Source organism: Arvicola amphibius, chromosome 10, assembly GCF_903992535.2.
Source record: "Arvicola amphibius chromosome 10, mArvAmp1.2, whole genome shotgun sequence".
Lineage (NCBI taxonomy): Eukaryota > Metazoa > Chordata > Mammalia > Rodentia > Cricetidae > Arvicola > Arvicola amphibius.
The window spans coordinates 45,599,643-45,619,724 of NC_052056.1; the positions used below are offsets into that span (position 1 = coordinate 45,599,643).

A 20,082-nucleotide genomic window follows, 5' to 3' on the forward strand; every position below is an offset into this window, starting at 1 on the left:
TGTAAGCAACTTCCAAAACTCTAGAATTGACAGAGACTCTTCACTACCTGGACACTCATCCAAAGTTCTTCTATACCATTGGGGCATTCATTTTAAGCCTACTGGCCCATAGTATCCAGCAGACTTTTCCATGAAGCAGGAAATTTCAAAGACAGTTCCACCTATATTGGCAGTTTGTCAGTCACTTTCTTCTGTGTCCTGCAGAACTTCGAAGGACCATCTCACCTTTACACGATTTCAGCAGTCATTTCTCTGTGGGTCCTGCATGTCCAGTTCATTCAGTATAACATCAAGTAGTCCAGGCAAGAGTAATTTCTTGCCCAAATGGCTAACCAACACAATAAGGACCCTCGTCAGTGTCCATCATCCTCTTGAAGTAGATTGGTGCGGCCAGGAACAGATGTGTCTCATTGTCATGAAAAGTCTAAGTTCTTAAAACATTTTAAATGCCATATTCTGTGTAGTCTTTGAAAAATTTGAAGAATAACTATCCACCTGAAATATATCTCTGTATGTCTAGATAACCTAGCTAACACGACTACAAGCTCGACTATTATAGATGATTATCTATTAACCTGTATTTCTTAATTATACATTACATTTTTAAATGAGCTATACAAACACAATACTTTATTTATTTATTTTTATTTATTTATTTATTTTTTTGGTTTTTCGAGACAGGGTTTCTCTGTAGCTTTGGAGCCTGTCCTGTAACTAGCTCTTGTAGACCAGGCTGGTCTCGAACAATACTTTAATCAAAAGCAGAAATATATAACAAAATTGATCTTAAATGTATCAATAAACCAAGATCCATACCAGTGCAAAGTATTGATCTCTATAGCACCTCTGTGTTTGTGGATTTAATGTGTACATCTGTCATTATCCTTTTGCCTGAAGGATAGACAGCTCACGTTTATAGCTGGCTAGCTTTATCAGCGTATTCCTCTCTGTAGGATTTTAGGGGTCTGGCACCAACTCTTTACTTCATCCTATCAGTCCAAGCTAGAGATACTTCTGCTGTTAGAACATTCTCAAGAGCTTTTGAAGATGGTTGTGTTTTACCTAATAGACAAGAAGTCCTCACAGATCTTTCTTGGGTAATCTCTTTTTTCGCCTTGGCTTCTGCTTAGATCACTGAGGCAATCTAGAAATTGTATCTTCCCCTTCAGAACTAGCCGACATGTGGCAGCTCACATACCTTCTTCTCAGAGCTTGCTTTCTAAGCAGTAGTTCTGCTAATTTAAATATCTTTTGAGATCAGCAGGCCCAAGCATTTCTCAAGTCCTAATTACTTATTCTTCTTTTCAGTGCCCGGGATTGAGTTTGCAGCCTCAAGCTTACTAGGCAAGCACTCCACTACTGAGCTGACGCTTAACCCTGAATCATTTTGCTCAACAGTCTGTCCTCAGGTTTTCTCTTTCCTTAGGTTGTAAGCTTTTAGCTCTTTGTTGTTGTTTTTTTTCTTCTTCTTCTTCTTTTTTTTTTTTTTTTTGCAATCTCGGCAGTGAAACTTCTTGATTTATCACTTACAAAGTTCTGCTTTGTATGCCGCTCCACTAAGCTTTCTGCCATCCCACACACTAGCTGGTTTCCATTTTCTAGCAGCAGGCTTGTATGTGTCCTTTGGACTTTAGAAGTCCATTAACAGTCATTTTTCTGTCATCTTTCTCTTTACAACATAGGAATTCTCTAAGTCAGGTTGGGGCTTCTCTACAATTCACCTCTTCCTGTGTCTTCATTGGAGGAGTTACTAACATCCCCATTTCTGCCAATTGTTCATTTAAGACAATGTAGGCTACTTCTGTCATTCACCTAAAAATTCTTAGAGGCTTAGCCCTAAACCACTACTTCCGAGCTGTGTCTACATTAGCACTCTACTCAAGTCCACAGTCTGTATTAGTTTTCTCACGATACTGTAACAAATTAACAAAACTTGGCAGTTTAAGATGGTACAAATTCAATGTCTGTAGGTTTAAAATCTGAAATATGTCTCAATAGGCTGAAATCAAGTGTGTTTAGAGACATCCACCCCCAGGGAGAGCCACAGAGGAGAATCTCTTGCTTTCCTTTTTCTCCTTTGGTCGTGTTGACATCCCGGACTGTGGCTACATCACGCCAGTCTGCCTCCATCTTCACACTGTGGAGACTCTCTGTGGATGCACATGTTTAGCAATTAGGGCACTCCTTAGTAATCTAGGAAACGTCCCTCTCTTATGCTCTTTAACTTGACCACATCCTCAAAGTCCCCGTTTTTTAGTGTGGTAAGATAGTATTCATGGGTTGTGGGTGTCTTTTGGCAGACCATCTTTTAGCATACCGATGATACTGCATTCTTTTTGTGGTTACTGTGTAGCCTGACTCCTGGAAGCACGGATGGCAGAAATGGTAATGTAGGTGTGAGATTGTGGTGTTTATATGTCCAGCTTGTTGAGCAGCCTTCTTGAGATTCATCCTAAAGGTTGAACTTAAAGCTGGTGTTACCTTACAGAGGGCATTTTCTTGTCATCCGTCCTCTTTGTATATCATGGCTCTTTTTGCTAGATACACTTTTAGTAAATGGTGTTCTAATGTGCTACTTATAGTTTACTTGAAATTGTGATTTATAGAGTGACTTAATGAAATTATCTATTTTCTCTTTAATTTTGTAACAGTTTATAGTTCATAGATTGATGTGGGAGAGTCTTCTGTTTGTGTTGATTTCATTCGTTAATAAAGAAACTGCCTTGGCCCATTTAATAGGCCAACCCTTAGGTGGGTGGAGTAGAAAGAACAGGAAGAAGGAAGTGAGGTAGATGGCTCAGTCAGATTGCCATGCCTCTCCTCTCTGGGGCAGACACGATGAAGCTCCGGCCCAAGATGGACATACGCTAGAATCTTCCCAGTAAGGCACCACTTCGTGGTGCTACACAGATTATTAAATATGGGTTAATCAAGATGTGAGTAAGAGGCTGGAACTAATGGGCCAGGCAGTGTTTAAATGAATGCAGTTTGTGTGTTGTTATTTCAGGGCATAAGCTAGCCAGGTGGCGGGGATCTGGGCGGCAGTAATGCAGCCCGCAGCTCCTCACTACAATAGATACATAGCCTGTTCATTTATAACGTAATTATTCAGTATTTTTTTAAAAAAATACATTAACAGTCATTTGGTCACAACTGCCATCAATTTTAGGATATTTTCATCACTTCAGAAAGAAAATACATTTCCTCCCAACCCTTTCAGCACTAATATATTACTGCTCTACAGGTTTGCCTATTTAGACATGTCATATACAGATCATGGAAGACATTGTCTTTTGTGCCTGGTGTCTTTCATGTTGTAGTCTATAGCAATGCTTCATTCCTTTCTCTGGCTTAGTACTACACCACATTTTACACATGCATTCATTAGCTGGCAGATATTTAGTTGTTTCTATTTTCTATCTTCCCACTTCTTAAACTCAATTCAATTCAGAAATAAAATATTTTTCATTGTCAGTGGTGAGAATGTGGAAAAGGCTGATGTCTGTCATGAAAGGGCTTTCAAGTACGACATCCCTAAGCTTCTCTTCTGACTCCTGCGCGTCTCTGGTGTAAAGCTCTTGCTTCAATATGAACAGACTGTCTGCAGTGCAGACTGGGTCTCTTGAAGGGGAGAGAAGCCACAGTGCGCAGAACCACGTATGCACAATTACTTTAGAGAAAGAAAGAAGAGTGAGACCATACGACACAACTGAAAAGGGACAGGGGAACAGGAACTGAAAGACAATTGGATTGATTTCTTCCCTAAGATGTAGGGCCTTTTTGCTTCCTACCTGTCTGTATTAGCTTTTGTTCTGCTGCTATGATAAAATACCCAGACAAAAGCAGCCTAAGGATACAGTCCATTACAGTAGGGAGGCATGGCGACAGGAGCGAGGCCCGCCTGTCACAGTGTGTTGGCAGTCTGGAAGCAGAGAGCTAGAGGAAGGGATGAGGCCGGGCTATAAAAACTTCACCCTCAAGCCTCACCCCCCAGTGACAGACTTCCTCCCGCAAGGTTACCTCTCCTAAAGATTCCATAACCTTCCCAAACAGTACCACTGGCTGGGACCAAAGTGTTCGAATGTGTAAGCCTATGGGGTACATTTCTTATTCAGTCACAATATTGTCAGCTAAAGTCAATAAAATTGTTTATCTGTGAATTGATAAAAACTTTCAAATAAAGCACATATGCAGGTGGACAGTTTAAATGATAGCACCTGTTCTATTTGTCCCATACTTTATAGGTTTCTTCATCAACTAAAGGAAGAAAATTCTGAGTTAATCAATCAATTGTGGACTGATATTCAGCAGAAAATTGCTACCCAGTCACAGAGAACCCCTCCAGGAACCCCGTCCTCGGTGCTCTCAGCGGAGGAACAGAAAGGCTAGTTGCTCTTTTGTAGTAGTTCTGGTAGCAAACTTTCTTAGGTTTTATCTGTTTGTTTTGAACACAATAATTTTCATATGCTATTTTTGGAGTCTTTACGCATTGACCAAAATCCTGAAGAATCTTTTGGTGGGAATGTTTGTAGAGAAAACTTGCATTCCCTTAAAATGCTTTCTGCTATGTTCTCCCTGTCCAGCTGCTCTGAATGCGACCGATGCTGTCAAGAGAATCCAGGCTGGGCTTCAGGCTGAGGAGTCTGCGGAGACTGTAGACTCCAGCTACGCGGTGGGACAAGTGCTGAACTCAAGGAAGCAAAAGCAGCTGCTAAATAAAGGTCCACATTTTCTCAGTTCACAAAGATGAATTTTTAAACACACATCCTGCTAAAGCTTTTTTCATTACCCAGTGAATATTTTTTTCCTGAAGCTCATCCAATTGCATATATTTAAGTATGAGTTTGCTGAGGGAAAGCTAAGAAATCCTTTCTGTCGCACATAGTGTGAGAGAGAGTTATACTATGTTAGCTCTCAATAATGTAAACTTTGTTTCAACACTGTAGGTTTTTATTATGAAACTGTGGTAACTTTGAACTTTGTGAATGGTGAACAACTAAATGTTTTCTTGGTAGTTTTGTAGTTGTGGTTTTCCTGGTTTTGAAATAGAATGGCTTTGTCGTTCTCAGTGAAAAGAAAACCAGATATGCGGACTCCTTCCAAACAGAAGAAAAACATGTTATCCTCCAGCACGACCACCACAGACTTGCCAAGTAACAACTCCAGCCTGGATGTCCTCAAACACATGATACATGAAGTGGAACATGAAATGGAAGAATATGAGCGGTGGACGGGGCGTGAGGTCAAGGGGCTGCAGGGTGGTCAGGGGCTCACAGGCTTCACTCTGTCCCTGGTGAGCTCTCTCTGCCGCCTGGTTCGGTACCTTAAAGAGGTAAGAATACAAGGTTATGTGAATCTTCTCTTCCGGCTGAATACATGTGAATGTTTCTTTCCTTGCTTCATTTATCGTAACTTCCAAATAAGTAAAGTTAAATTTGAATAGTTTTATCTTACTCGGTGTTAATTTATCTGCAATAAAATTTATGGTTGTAGTCTCCCTCTATCATTTGGCACCTGCTTAGGTAAATTATTCTGATATTACTTTAAACTTTAGAAAAAATGTAATTAGTAAAAAAAACCTGCTATAAATAAAGTAACATATTATGCTAGTTGCAAGTATTACTATTAGTGTAATTAGGTTTAAATAGCACTGTTAACTGTATCTTTGTTGTGTTGCTTCCTTTGCTGACTACTCCCATATTAGCTCCCATATTAGTTTAGAGAGTTGCTTTGCTGTGATCTGTAAGTTTTATAGGTGAGAAAACTGTTCATGATCTCTGTATACTGGGAGTTGTCTAAGTGGAAGATGTCTTATTATTGTGAAAATAACTTGTCGAATAAAGAATTGTTTGCTTATAAATGATAGTTGGTCCTTGTGTGGTATAGAATTAGTAGGATGTTTAATTTTCTATAAATATACTTAAGGAGCTGGGGTGATAGCTCAGTTGCTACAGTGTTTGCTTCGACAGCATAGGACTTGAGTTTAGTCCCCAAAGCCCTTATGGTATGGTGGTGTGCTTGCTTGTCCCAGCACTGGGGAAGTGAAGACAGTATCCTTGGGGCTCGTTAACCAGCCAGTCTAGCTAGCCTAATTGGTGAGCTCTAGGTCTGGGAGAGACACTGTATTTCTGAGAATGGAACTTGAGGTTTGCATGCATGCATACCCTCATACCCATTAAAAATCTACATACAGTTCGTTTACTATGTACTTAAATCTGTTGAACAGATATGACAAAAATGTTTAAGAGAATTTTACTTTAAGCAATAGATGTATCTCTGTAATTTACATGTCATCGGCCTGTGTTTTCCTAAAACTGCCTTGTGATGAAAGCTTTGTTGTGCTGTCAGGCATGCGAAGGTGTTTTCAGTAGATCCTTAGCCTGAGATTATTTCATTCTTTCCTTCATGTGCCTTTTATGATGTGAATGATATTGTAGTTAATGGATTTCTTTCCCCCTTTTATATTTATTCGACTTGTTCTTTGACGATTTTATTCGCATACATAGTACATTCTGACTACTGTCACCCCCGTCCTCTCCTATCTCCCTCCCACTCCTGTTATCCTCCACCTCTCAGTACCCTTTCCCCTTCAGCCTGTAGTCCTGAAAAGTACGCTAGTGCTTAGAAAGCATTGCAGGCTTGGTAATAGTGGCTTTTTAGCTATTCACTTGCTTTCAAAGCTATGACATTTAATAGTAGAAAAGTTGAATGTGTTTTAAAAGTTGTTTTAAGTTATATTTAACATTCAAATTTTGATTGGCAGTATATCACACAGCATGAAATTCAAAGATACAGAAGTACTAATTTTCTTTCCTAACTTGTAACTAACCTGTTTGTTTTTTTGTAACCTACTATTATGGCCAGAAATAATGTATCTTTTTAGAGATGGTCTGTGTATTTAAACAGTATTTATGCACAGCCCTTCACTTTTTAAATGAAAAAATATAGTTCCTTAATTTAATATACCATTTATAAGATGTGTTACACAAAAGGTTCATTTTTATTAGTTAAATAGAGCCTTCTAATGAAAGTGAAATTAAATCTCATCATTGCCATGGTTCATGCTTCTCTGTAATTACCTTTGCTATCTTTGTGGAAACAAAGTTTTCAGTATGTGATCCTACTGGTGGGAGTTTTTCTTTTTGTGTTTTGTAGAGTGAGATTCAACTTCGGAAAGAAGTAGAGACAAGGCAGCAGCTGGAGCAGATGTTAGGTGATCACCGAGAGCTCATTGATGCTTTGACAGCTGAAATTCTCCTCCTCCGAGAAGAACATAGTGCCACACAGGTATTCCCATGCTCTCCCAGTGGCTCCATGTTTAGTACTGAGCATGTCTGTATGCACAAAGGTTTCTCCTGGAGCTGCTGCTGGCTTGGCTGTGCTAATACTAATACCATTACCGGTCAGGCTCAGCAGCAGCAGTGGGTGTTGATGGCATTTGTTATGCCACGATCCCATATTTGAAACTTAAACTGCACATAATATGTAGGATAAGTTTGCTGTTTCTAAGAAACATGCCATGGAGTGGAGATAACAGGATCTAAATTTAAATAGCTACCGATACTGTGGCCATTCATACAATTGTGAAGGAGTGTTCTGGTAGCCAGTTGTCATTTTAGAGCAGAGGATAGCTTAGCCTTTAAGCCTGTCTGCAGTGACATCAGATGCTACTCATGATTGTTCTCAGCAACTTCATATTTGACTGGCTGCTTGAGTAATTGCTCTACAAAGAGGCTTACACTGTCTCTTCTAGAAACTGACCGCTTGCATGCTTTTTATAGTGTGTGCGTGTGATGTGACAAGGACAGAGGCTAATGTTGGGGTCAGCCTCAGTTACTCTTTATCTTAGTTTTTGGGGCCACTTTCTCAGTGAAGGGGGAGCTCACCAGTTTGTCTACACTCTGGCCAGTGAATCTACCTGCTTACCTGCCTCTGTGCTCCCAGCACTGGGCTTATAAACACACACTGCCATATCTTGCATTTTACATTGGTGCTAGGGATTTGAACTCAGGCCCTCTTGGTTGTGTGGCAGGCACTTTACTGACTGAGCCACCTGCCTAGCCCGTAAGCAGTCTTCCTCTGCATACTTTTGATGCATTTGGATTTTGTGTCACATTCAATAAGCAATTCAATATTGCTTATGTTATTGTATGTCAGTCATCATCACAGACTCTGCTGCTTGAGAACACAGAAAGTTTTGTTCACCTTGTTGTGGGGAGCGAATACCTGCAGACTGCTAGAAGAGCGATGCAGGCAGAGGCCTTGAGGTCAAGTGTGACTGGGGCTTCACAGTCCTCAAGGGTGCGTGTGGAGGAAGTGAAGTGCAGAGAGAGAGAGCAGAGAGAGGACTGGGTGCGTGCCTCACACAGGCAAGTGAAAGGGAACCGCTGGAGAGAAGTGCCTGCACTGTGCTGTGTGGGGCGATGGCGAGAATGCTGCCTTTGCCGGCTAACTTAGTGTCAGGTTCTGACAACTGTTTGGATGGTTTGAACAATCATATGCTTAATATGTATAAATGTGTAATATATATGTAAGTAGAAATAGATATTATGTACATTATATTATATAATATGTGATGTACAACATATTTATATAACGATATATTATATAATGTATAATATATAATTATATGTAATATATAAGTATAAATATGTAAGTAGAAATAGTCATACATTTACTTTGTTGATAAATGACTACAATTATTTATCAGTGAGATATGTGTACCATCCCGATACTGTTTAACTATCCTAAGTTTAGAGTTATATTGAACATCATTGTCCTTATTTTTATTCCACAGTGTGTTTCTACCAAGAACTTATGTTTTTATTGTCTTATTTTGTGTGTGTGTGTGTGTGTGTGTGTGTGTGTGTTATTGATCTAGGGTATTTTATTTAGCGCTATCCATTTTCTTGCAAATGATATGACTTCATTCTTTGAAGCTGAATGCTCCATTATGTATATGTCATATTTCATTATCTTCTCATCTGAACTTATATTTTTAACATAGGTGTTTCCAGAAACCCAGCCATGAGCAGATTTGATTACTTTTGGTTGGCTTCCCTGTTATTGTTTGAGAGTGGGTCTCACTATATAGTATAATGCGGCCTTGACTTTGTGACCTTCCTATCTCAATTTGTTATATGCTAACAAGTTGCAGGGTGCGCTGCCAATGCCTGTCTAAGCAGATTTAATATTACCAAAAAGAATATACCAAAATCCCATTTAACTGAGCTGCTGCTGGTTAATAGTTGCACAGACTAATTCTGCAGAGATGATGTCTTTACTGGTGTCTCCTGAGAGTTGAAGCCGTCCTCTGGTGCCCCTGTGAAATCCTTGCTGTTTCAGACTGCAGTGTGAGGGCAGAATGAGAAAGCTAGCAGACCATGAAAGTAGAGCATTGCAGCTAGGAGTTGTCAGATTGATTCAGATGCGGCATAGCAGCCTGGTCTGGAGTAGAAATGGGAAACTGAAGATTGAGCAAATGCAGAGTGTGCTTTGAAGGTCAGCTGGTCCCATGGGAAATGGGTTGAAAGAAAGGGTGTAAGAGAAAAGAGCCAAAGGTAATTGGGCAGTTTGGGATTAAGCATTCAAAAGATGAAGCTGCTGTTTATGTTGTAGATGGGCAGCTTCAAGAGGTGCTTGGCTTTAGATATACGGAGTCCTAGATGAGGGTACTCAAAAGACCACTGAATATATGAGTGTGGAATTTGGGGAGAACATGACTGGTGATCTAAAGGTGCCTCCAGTGCTTTATCATCTACTCTATTGGTAATATTTCTGATGCCTGGACCGTCCCCACTTTTATTAGTTGTCTGTGTTTCTACGCACATGTGACATGTGTCTCTAGCTGTCATCCTTAGTTTCTCTTACTTTGTCTTTGTTACAAGGTCTTGGCAGTTCCTACAACTCCTCTTTCTTCCCTTTCACTGCCATCGTCTATGCTCCTAAGAACCGTATGCCAATATTTACAAAACACCTGCATTTTGTGGTTTTAATCAGATTTATTGATTTCACATAACCTATTTACATCTACAATATGGAAAAGATAAAGAAAAAAACAAATCCATCTAAACTTCTGGGCAGTAAGTTGACTTTTAATGTAAGAATGGAATTCTAAACTCATCCAGCTATATGACAGAAAGTAAGTCATTGGTATGATATTTTATTTATTTTAAATTTTAAAATTATATAACATTAATAGAGATATGCACGTGCATATACAAATCTGAGTACACATAAAATAGTTATTGCTCATATAAAAATAAAATATAAAATTGTAATATTGCTACATGGAAAATGTTGTCTCTTTTGCCCATAACATTATTTCACTTATATAATTTTATGTTTTTTATTTGTCCACCTAAAATCCCATGGAATGCTCTATTGCGTTTCCCTTACCTAATGTGTCACTCTATATTGTAGCCAGTCAGTAGAGATAATCTGTATGAAAAGATTTTGTAAATTAAAAGCTCTATTCATTAGTTTTAATTTTATAGCAGAGTACTTAGTATCTAGTAGTTCATGATTTATCTAATCATTTCACCATCATGATACCTTTAGAGTATTTATAATTATGAATAACATTGCTAGAGTATTTATAATTATGAATAACATTGCTTTAGAGTGGGTATTTAAAATAGTGATCTCTCTTTTTCTCTCTCTGTCTGCTCTTACTCACACAAACACACACCCACATCTCAGTATGGCTTACTCTTTAGGTAATGGCTTTATGCTTGTTATGCCAGTGATGTGTGCTTTTCTTTAGGCGAGACTTCAGCAATACATGGTCACTACAGATGAGCAGCTTATATCGCTCACACATGCCATTAAGAACTGTCCTGTGATAAATAACTCCAGACAAGAGGGTCAAGCATCAGAAAGGGCAGCTATGGGAAGAAGACTTGTGGATAATATAGGTAGGTGGAGTCTTATTATTCTCATACTGTCATTAAATGGCCCGATGGCCTTAGAGTAGTAGCTGGAACTGATGGATTCGAAGAAGAGGCAGGCTAAAATAACTTAGGTGATCGCTGTCTTCTGGTGGGCTTTGCTATTACTGTCTCATTAATATAATGTTGGTGACTTAAGCTTTGCTACTGAGAAACCTTTAGCTATTCAAGGGTGAGAAACAAGGGGTTATAGTACCTTATAAGATTCTTGTGAATTTTGTCATTGCCTGGGGAAAGTCAGAAATGCCATGGAGGTGAAAACCAGTACATCTTTTTATGTCTCAGCCTTGCTACCCTGTTAGAATTGCGTGGAATTTACCACACTCTTAATGATGAATTACCAAGTTACCTGGTTTTGCAATGACTCTTGTGTCTGGAAGTCAGCATATTAAAAGGTTTTGTTGTTGCCTTACTTGTCATGACCATTGGGAAGGCTGAGGGTGGGGTGTGGGCTCTGTAAGTGTTTTCTTTATATAGCTTTGTGGCTTTTGGAGCTCTTCCTACACAAAACAAGAGCCTGCGTGTAAATTACTGGCAAACAAGGATATACCTGAGAGACTGAGGACTCTGGGAACTTTCACACTACTTAAATGCATTTAAAAATAAATACTTGGGCACTGGAGAGATGGCTTAGTGGTTAAGAGCACTTACTGCTTTTACAGAAGACCCAGGTTCAGTTCAGTTCCCAGCACCCCTGCGGTGGCTCATAACTGCCTGTAACTCCAGTTCCTCGGAGTCTGAAGCCTTCTCCTGGCTCCTGTGAGCTCCTGAAAGCATATGGTGTACATTCAAACTCTCTCTCTCTCTCTCTCTCTCTCTCTCTCTCTCTCTCTCTCTCTCTCTCTCTCTCTCTCTCTCTCTCTCTCTCTCTCACACACACACACACACACACAAACACGTGTATATGTAAATAAAAAACAAATAATTTTAAAATAGACTAAATGTGGGGCTGGAGAGATGGCTCAGCAGTTAAGAGCATTGCCTGCTCTTCCAAAGGTCCTGAGTTCAATTCTCAGCAACCACTTGGTGGCTCACAACCATCTTTAATGAGGTCTGGTGCCCTCTTTTGGCCTGCAGGCATACATGGAAGGAATGCTGTGTACATAATAAATAAATATTTTTTTTAAAAAATAGACTAAATGCCCAGCACTTGGGAGGCAGAGGCTGGCAGATCTCTGTGAGTTCGAGGCCAGCCTGGTCTACAAGAGCTAGTTCCAGGACAGGCTCCAAAGCTACAGAGAAATCCTGTCTCGAAAATCCAAAAAAAAAAACAACAAAAAAAAAAAGACTAAATACCTAAAAGGTACCCATTATTAATTCCTTTTTGTTTCTTTCAAATTCATGTTGTCTTATCTTTCTCAGAGGGGCCTGTTGTAAGCAGTAATGTCTCCATGCCGTCGATGTTCAGAGGGGAAGGAGCCGTTGAATTCCCACAGGAAGAGTTGCCTGTTAAACTGTCTCAGGGGCCAACCCCCACAGAGAACTTGAATCTGGCTAATAATTTCCCAGCACATATTTTTGAGCCAGCTGTGATGTTAACACCACCCAGGCAGAAGAGCAACTCGGAATTCTCTCCTCTGCAGGATGGTAAGCATGGCTCTTCTATGTTTCCATGGAAGCTGTGATTTTTGCCCTTGATTCATATGATATATTATATATATGTATGTATAGTGTGTGTGTATTTTAGGGTAGTGTCATCCATGTCGTGTGTCCGTGTGTCCCCGCTTCCCCCCACCATCTCTGTGAAATAACTAGGTAACTTACTTTCATTCATGGGTCCAGTGGTCCATGGTCAGTTGGCTCTGTTCTTTCCAAGCAGTGGTAGATCAAAACACAGTAGAGGATGTCAGGCATCATGACATCCCAGAGACGGAATGAGAAGAGGGCTCTGGGAAAATACTCTTGAAAGGCATGCAGCTGGTGACCAGCTGTGTATGTGTGTACACACATGTACCGTGGCACACAGAGGAAACTTGTGGTAGTAGATTCTTGTCTTCCACCATCTGGGTCTGAGGCATCAAATTCAGGCCATCAGGCTTGGTGGCAAGTGCTTTTACCCTCTGAGCTGTGTGTTATTGGTCCTTGAAAGTAATATTTTTAATTATTTTTCTTTCTTTGTTTGTTTTGTGTGTGTGTTGGGGGCTTAACTCACCCATGTATACTAGTGTGGAGGCCAACAATCGACAGTACTAAGTGTGTTCCTTATCACACTCCACCTCCTTTGTTAATTTTATTAATTAATTCTGAGAGAGGAGAGAGAGAGAGAGAGGGAGAGGGAAAAGGAGAAGGAGAGAGAGGACATATAGATACCCTGGCTTATGTGTGGAGGTCAGAGGGCAACCCTGTAGAGTCAGAGTGGAACTCCAGCCGGTGTTCACGTGACTCTATTTGCTGAGACAGTTTCCCAGATCCTTTTTAGAAGTTATTTTTCCATCCCTATTTTGTGTGGATTTTTGTTTAAGAATTACTAATGTTTTCTTACAGAGCAGTAGATCCTTGCTGCTAGAATTGTACTTCACCATTTGTAAGGCAAATAGGGCGTTGTCAGATCAGCTTGGTGAAAATGGAGACAATGCCGGGCTGGGACAAGTGCTGGCAGTTTATCCTCTCCTCATTGACTTGGTGGGGGAGAAGTTAGGGCTCAGATTCCTCTTCTGGACCCCAGCTTTCTTATTCTAGCATGCGAAAATTTTTTTCTTTAGTGCTTTCTAATTGTGTAGTTTAATATTTCTTTCTTGGGGGCCTGGGAAGTTATTAATTATGTCTAGACTAAGGAAGTGGTGACATCTGTTCAGATCAGATTTTTATTCCTTATAGTACTAATTCAGTCATGTCCCCCCCCCCCCATCTGACTGTGTAGCTTACACTGGCCTCAAACTCAAGATCATTCCTCATCATTTGTGACCACAGGCGTGCAGCACTGTTCCTTGATAGGAGTTACATGTGTCATTGTGCATTGTGACACATGATTCGCAAGAAGCTAATAAACAGTCTCAGGAATATGAAAGTTTCTATACTTGATTGTACATATTCCTTCATAAAAATAATTTAGGCACTCAGAAGCCAAACCCATCTACTGAAGTACTTCCCTGACGACCATGACAGAGCAGTGTGCTGATTATTGTGCCAGTTTATTGGAAAATGGAGCGCTTATGATTGTCTTAATTCTTGTCTGCAGTATTGAGGAGAACGGTTCAGACTCGTCCTGCCCCACGAATCCCTCCCACTGTGGAGGTCATAGAGAAAGAACAGAACTGGGAAAAGAAGACCTTGCCTGTTGATCCAGACATTCAGAACTCAAGTGAGGAAAATCGCCTCTTCACTCAGAGATGGAGAGTCTCTCACATGGGAGAAGATCTGGAGAACAAAACCCCAACGCCATTTGTTAACCTGTCACAGCCGCCTTGCAGTTCCCTTCCCACCACTCAGCAATCGAGAAATCCTGTGTTCTCAGAGGAGCCCCCAGTGCTTGGAGATGGGCAGCAGCTTAGAACAAGTGAGGCACTGGCACAGAGGAAGGACATAATGGCACGGATTGCTGAGTTGACACTGCAGAATTCAGCCATCAAGGCACACCTGAATAATGTTACCGGGCCCGTGGGAGAGCAGGGCGATGGGCTTCGGGAGCCAAGCAAACAGGGAAGTGCCAGTGACGGGGCTGCCGTAAGTACCAGGCGGACTCGGCACAGTAGACCTTTCACTGCTGGGGCAACTTAAACAGGGACTGAAGGTTTGTTTTCACTTACGGCTTCAGAGGGTTACTCAAGGTGGCAGACTCTGTTGCTCTGGACTTGAGGTTAGGCAGAGCATTGTGGTGGCAGAAACACATGGCAGGGGCTACTATCTGAGGGGCCCAGAGGGTCAGAGGACAAGGTACATCTCTTTAAGATGTGTCCCAGGTGACCAAATTCTTCCAGCTAAACCCTACCTCCTCCTTTTCATGGCCTCCCCATAATACTGTTATGTTATGGTTACTTTGGTGGCTCAGTCTTGTCAGTAAAGCCCTCAGGAGCCAGTCGCTTCCAAAGCCCACCAGCTGGCCAGCAGCCTCCAGTATGTGAGTTGGTTTCATATTCAAACCATAACAGGCATCCAAAGAAATTTCTTTTCAGAAGTGACTATAGCTTTGACATGTCTTCATTACAGGATAGGCAAAACTTACCTGTTAGTTCATATTACTCTACAATAAGACAACATGAAGGAAAAACATAGAAAGTAGAATTAAGGTAAAATGTTTAGGCAGGATAAGGATAAGCTAGGAACGGATGACATGGAATTAAGAGGACATAGAATGCTTACTGTAGCTAGATTGTAATTATAAGTAGCTTTACTCTTCACATGGCCTATTAAAGAGTAGTTGACCCTTTACTGATGAATAACCTTTTTTCTAGGACACAGAATAGGTTTTTCTATAGAAATTATATTTAAAGAATTAGTTAAACTTTAATATACATATGAGCCATCTGAGGAGCTTGCTAGGATGTGGTGCCTGAGTAGGTCTGGGGTGGGACTTGTGTCTTTCTAATATGTCCCTCAGTGATACCAGGACTACTTGTCTGTCACATTCTGAGGAGCATTGCTCTTATATATTATAGAACAGGATTTTTTTTCCTGTGTAACTATAGTGCCAAACATGATGACTCAATGCCTATAATCCTCAAGGGACTGAGGCAGGGTTGCCATGGGTTTGAAGATGTAAATACTAGTCTGGAAAGGAAGGTCTGATACTGCTGCCCTTACTAGTCCCCCCACCCCCTTTTTTAGTTGGAAATACAAAATAGACTTTGATTCTTACTGGTTTACTTACCTTTTTCCAAAAACAAACAAACAAAGAAACAAAACCCCCACAACCTAATAGGTAGAAATTAGTCATTTCTATCAGGGACTGCTTTCCCCCCACAAAAGGATATATTTAGCTAAATTAAATTATTATGAATGATGAAAGTACATTTCTCTTGGGGCTTTCAAGCTATACTTATATCTCTGGAGTAGCTTTTCGTTTTGTATTGTTTGCCTTTTACTCTCCGTATCTTATGTTCCTTTCTAATCATGAATATTTTTAAATCAGATATCCGAAGCTAAAAGCAGCTTGGAGGGGCTGACACGTGGGCAGAAAAACTCGTCAGATTTTTAGTCTGCCAGATAATTCAGGACATGAAGCGTGTTTGAAGACTGAACTTATAAAAACATATCAGAGATAGATATTCCTGTGTAGTCTGCCCCCGCTCAGACCTGTCTCCAGTAGGAGTGTGGCATTTGGCTCACTGGCAGGCATCTTTCCTCATGTGATCTTCTCTTTCTGGTTCATCTGAGGCGAGTAGTAAGAGATGCAGGACAGTACTGCCCCACTAGACTGTGCTCGTGCGGCAGAAGCAGTAGAAGAATTTGTGTATGCCTTTAGTTTAGTCTTAATTTTTCAGTTAAATGATTTATAAACTATTTTACCCCATCTTTCATATATGTATATAGCAAATTGCTGGTACTTAGAATAAAAATCAGAATTGGTATTTTTTTTTTAATAATGAGTTTATGCGTTTTTTCCCCCTGAAGAATTTTCCAGTAGTTCCATCTCTAGTGCCAAGCAGCATGGAAGAACGGATTGCAGAGTTGAACCGGCAGAGCCTGGAGGCTCGCGGCAAACTGCTGCAGCTGATAGAGCAGCAGAGACTTGTTGGCCTGAGTCTCTCCTCGCCAGTGTCGCCTGCTCAGTCACCGCTCAGAGCCTGGGCCGGTGGGTCACACATTCATGACTCTCAGCTTCGAAAGCTCATACTGAATCAAAAGAAGGGTGTCCGAGTGCACTGTGTTTAGCAGAGAAGCTGGCTTGGGTCAGAGACTGAGTGACAGGAGTAGTGGTGGAAAGCTGTCCCTTGTCCTACAGCCTTTGGCGTCCAGGGCCGCGCCATCCAAGTGGAGTATTCATTACAGTATGCTTAGCTTAGGATATATGCTGTGAAAATTGTGTCAAAATTAGACTTAAATTTTTTATCAACATCAGATTACAAATTATTGTCCTCTTAAAACCAGGAAAATATTTCCCGTCAATTTTTTCCATTATTTTGTTACGTTTAGGAGTATGAAAAACTAGAAGGTCCTCTTAAATAATTGAATCGTGACTGAAAGTTTGTTTTATAGTAGTGCAATTCAGAGAATGTTAATTAAATGAAGTAGCTCTAAGTTGGCCGTTAGCCAGAAGTGAACCTATGCCCTCAAGGATGGCGCTGCATCAGAGGTATTGATTGGAGCCCTGTCTGAAGCCCAGATTGTGAGGCACTGGAAGCTTCTATTCGTGGTGTCCCTGAGATGCTCGGGCCTTGGTGCTTAGGAATCCATGTGTCCTGTGTGCTCGGGTGAAGTCGGGTACCTGAAAGGCACAGGAAGTGTTCACTTCCGTTGGAAATTATGTAGCTTTTGAAATTACAGACAAGAAAGCAGACTCTTGGAAATTACCTTTATTTCTGTTATCCCATCTAGTACTCCACACACCCAAAATAGGATTCTTGGTTTTATAGGAACCTTGTGGGGTATAATAAGAATAAACAATATGTCATGAATTAAAAATCTTTTGTTTGTTAGGGTAACTGAGTAATTGATTGGCTTTGTTCCTTGACAACTCCATACATGTATAGAATGCATTCTGGTTCATCTCACCCTCCTCCCTTTTCTCTGTCACACCATCAGCCCCCTGCCTACAGGTCCCTTTCCATGCACATAACTTTTTGTTTTGTGACCCACTGATTTTTAGGGTGGTCTGAATGGCCGTGGATGTGGAACTATCCCCTCAGGGCCTTGAGTAGTGTATTTAACTAAAGATGGTGACACCTCCTCTCCCCATACCCCAGAATCTAGCATTAGCCAGTAGTTCTGCAGAGAGGGGTATGGCTCCACAAGCCCCTCCCACTTCATGACAGACCGTTGACAAGTCCACCCTTGTGCAGCCCAGGACAGGCACCCACAGCTGCTGTGAGTTCATGGTGTCCGTGGCTGGGTCACGCTCAGAAGACAGCACTGCTTCCTATCTTCTGCTTTTACCTTCCTTCTGCCCCCTTTCCATGATCTTCCCTGAGCTTAGAGGAGGGGATAACTGTCCCGTTGAGAGTTGAGTACTCACGCATCTCTTAGTCTTCGCACCGTGAGCAGCCTAGAGTCTGCGTTCACCATCGCTCACTGCAGAACCACGCTGCTCTGAGTCAGGCGAGAGGAGCATCTCTCCATGGGTGTAAACAGGTATTTAGAAGGCACCTTGACACACAATTTAGTCAGACAACAGTGGTAAACATCTTCTGCTCATTGCCTATGACCCTCCCAGCCACGGGGTTTTGATCAGATTTGTAGTACCAGGTATGGATTCTCATATTGGCCAGAGCAAAGTCTAATTATGTGAAACCTCGGGGTTTCATACATATGCAAGCAATCGACAAATATTTACTAGTGAAATACTTTATATCCATCATATTGATAGAGGATCCTGTAAATCCTTCTTAAAATGCAGAGATTTCGTGACTATGAGGGGAAATGAAATCCTATTTAATCAAATTAAAAAAAATAAAACTTTTGGGCTAGCTCCTTTTAGCTTTTAAATTTAATTTTTAAAATTCTTTGACAATTTCACAAATACATGCATTTGAATCACGGTTACCCCCACTTGTTCCTTCCCTCCACCCACCCTCCTGCTCCCTGATGTATCTTAGGGCTCTCTGTTTCTCACTTCTTGCTCTGTGTGACAGCACTTGTCAGAACATTCTGGCATCCTGCGAACTTGCGTGCTGTGAAATTGGCAGAAACAGCTGACGTTTCTTGTCTTAGAAGTTCATTTTTAAAAATCACCTCTCAAGTGCTTCTATGAACTGTCATGATAAAAATATAAAAACACCTAAATTTGTAATATATAATTTCCAATAGTATTGAAATTGAGCAAAATTGCTACTTTTATTGGTGAAAAGTAATGAAGCTAACACTTTTATATTTTAGAAGAAGGAAAGCGAACCATCGAGGTGTCTATTCCAGGAGTGGAGGCTCCAGAGAGTTCGAAATGCAATACCATCTCTCCTGTCAGCGGGATCAGTTCAAGACGGTAGGGCTCCAGGGCCACTGTTATTTAAGTACCAAGAGTGTCAGTGTGCCATTCTCTCTGTGCCCAGCATCTGCTTAATTTAAGTTCAGGCAGATTCACTCATACAGAGGAAGTAACTGGGGGAGAGTAAAGTGAGTCAGCTCAGCCAAGTAGGGCTGCTTGCTTAGCACAAAATGAGGAGATACTGTGTCCCGGGATAGCACTTCACAGTTACAGTAAGTGAACACAAAGCCGATTGGCCTAGCTGAACCACTCGAGTGGTAAGTGGATCGGGAAAGGGCATCCTCGTACTGTACCACGCTGCTCCAGTTCTCATCACACCAGGCTACCCTGACCACCTTCCCACTGCTGCACAGCCTTGACATCTTACCCGAATGGTATTGTGTGCAGTTATCTGTCAAAAACCACAGGATGTGTCTGTCACACAAAGACAGCCCTGACAGAAACTGGTCTTGTGTTAATAGTGAGTCAGTGTTGTGTGGTCAGTTGTAACGTGTCCATCAAGACGTTAGAACGGAGGTGAGGATACCTGAGAGCTCTGCTCTTTCCTCTCTGTCTGTAGAGCTAAACTACTCGAAGCAGTAAACTCCTAGTTCAAAGTTTTGTTTTGGCGAAGTATTAGGAGTGATCTACCTCATTTGGACCTGTCACCAAACCTTTTCAAACTCTTGCCAGTATTGAGAGCTGTTCCCATAATTGTTGACGGCTAGTGGTAATACCCCACTCTCTGACCATTTCTTTCTCATGGATAGATCTTCAGGGGCTACCAGCAATTCTTGTTCTCCACTAAACGCCACCTCGGGAAGTGGGCGATTCACACCTGTTAATCCAAGAACAAAGGTACGTTATAAAATAGGATCACTGCATAGGGTCAGGAGTGTGAGGGTGGAGGGTGACTAGCTTCTATTCTTAGTTATTATTCCTGTTGTCTTTACATGATATAAAATTCTACAAAGAAAAGAAATACTGTAACTTATCTCTGTTTGAAAACAATACATTTCTTTTGTTTTCTAGGGTAACTAAGAAATAAGTTAAAATTTGATAGGATTCCAAGTGTCT

General features: G+C 41.0%; 1 protein-coding gene across 2 annotated transcripts in view; it reads left to right on the forward strand.

The window, feature by feature from the left end:
- Spice1 (spindle and centriole associated protein 1) overlaps positions 1-20,082 on the forward strand; it is a 46,665-nt gene that overhangs the window by 24,762 nt on the left and 1,821 nt on the right. For both annotated transcript variants that reach the window (XM_038345532.1, XM_038345531.1), the window contains exons 8-17: positions 4,245-4,384; positions 4,584-4,721; positions 5,070-5,332; positions 7,156-7,287; positions 10,766-10,916; positions 12,312-12,536; positions 14,128-14,612; positions 16,500-16,680; positions 18,921-19,023; positions 19,776-19,863. In XM_038345532.1, coding sequence (XP_038201460.1) covers positions 4,245-4,384; positions 4,584-4,721; positions 5,070-5,332; positions 7,156-7,287; positions 10,766-10,916; positions 12,312-12,536; positions 14,128-14,612; positions 16,500-16,680; positions 18,921-19,023; positions 19,776-19,863 — 1,906 coding nt within the window. The remainder of the gene's footprint in view (positions 1-4,244; positions 4,385-4,583; positions 4,722-5,069; positions 5,333-7,155; positions 7,288-10,765; positions 10,917-12,311; positions 12,537-14,127; positions 14,613-16,499; positions 16,681-18,920; positions 19,024-19,775; positions 19,864-20,082) is intronic.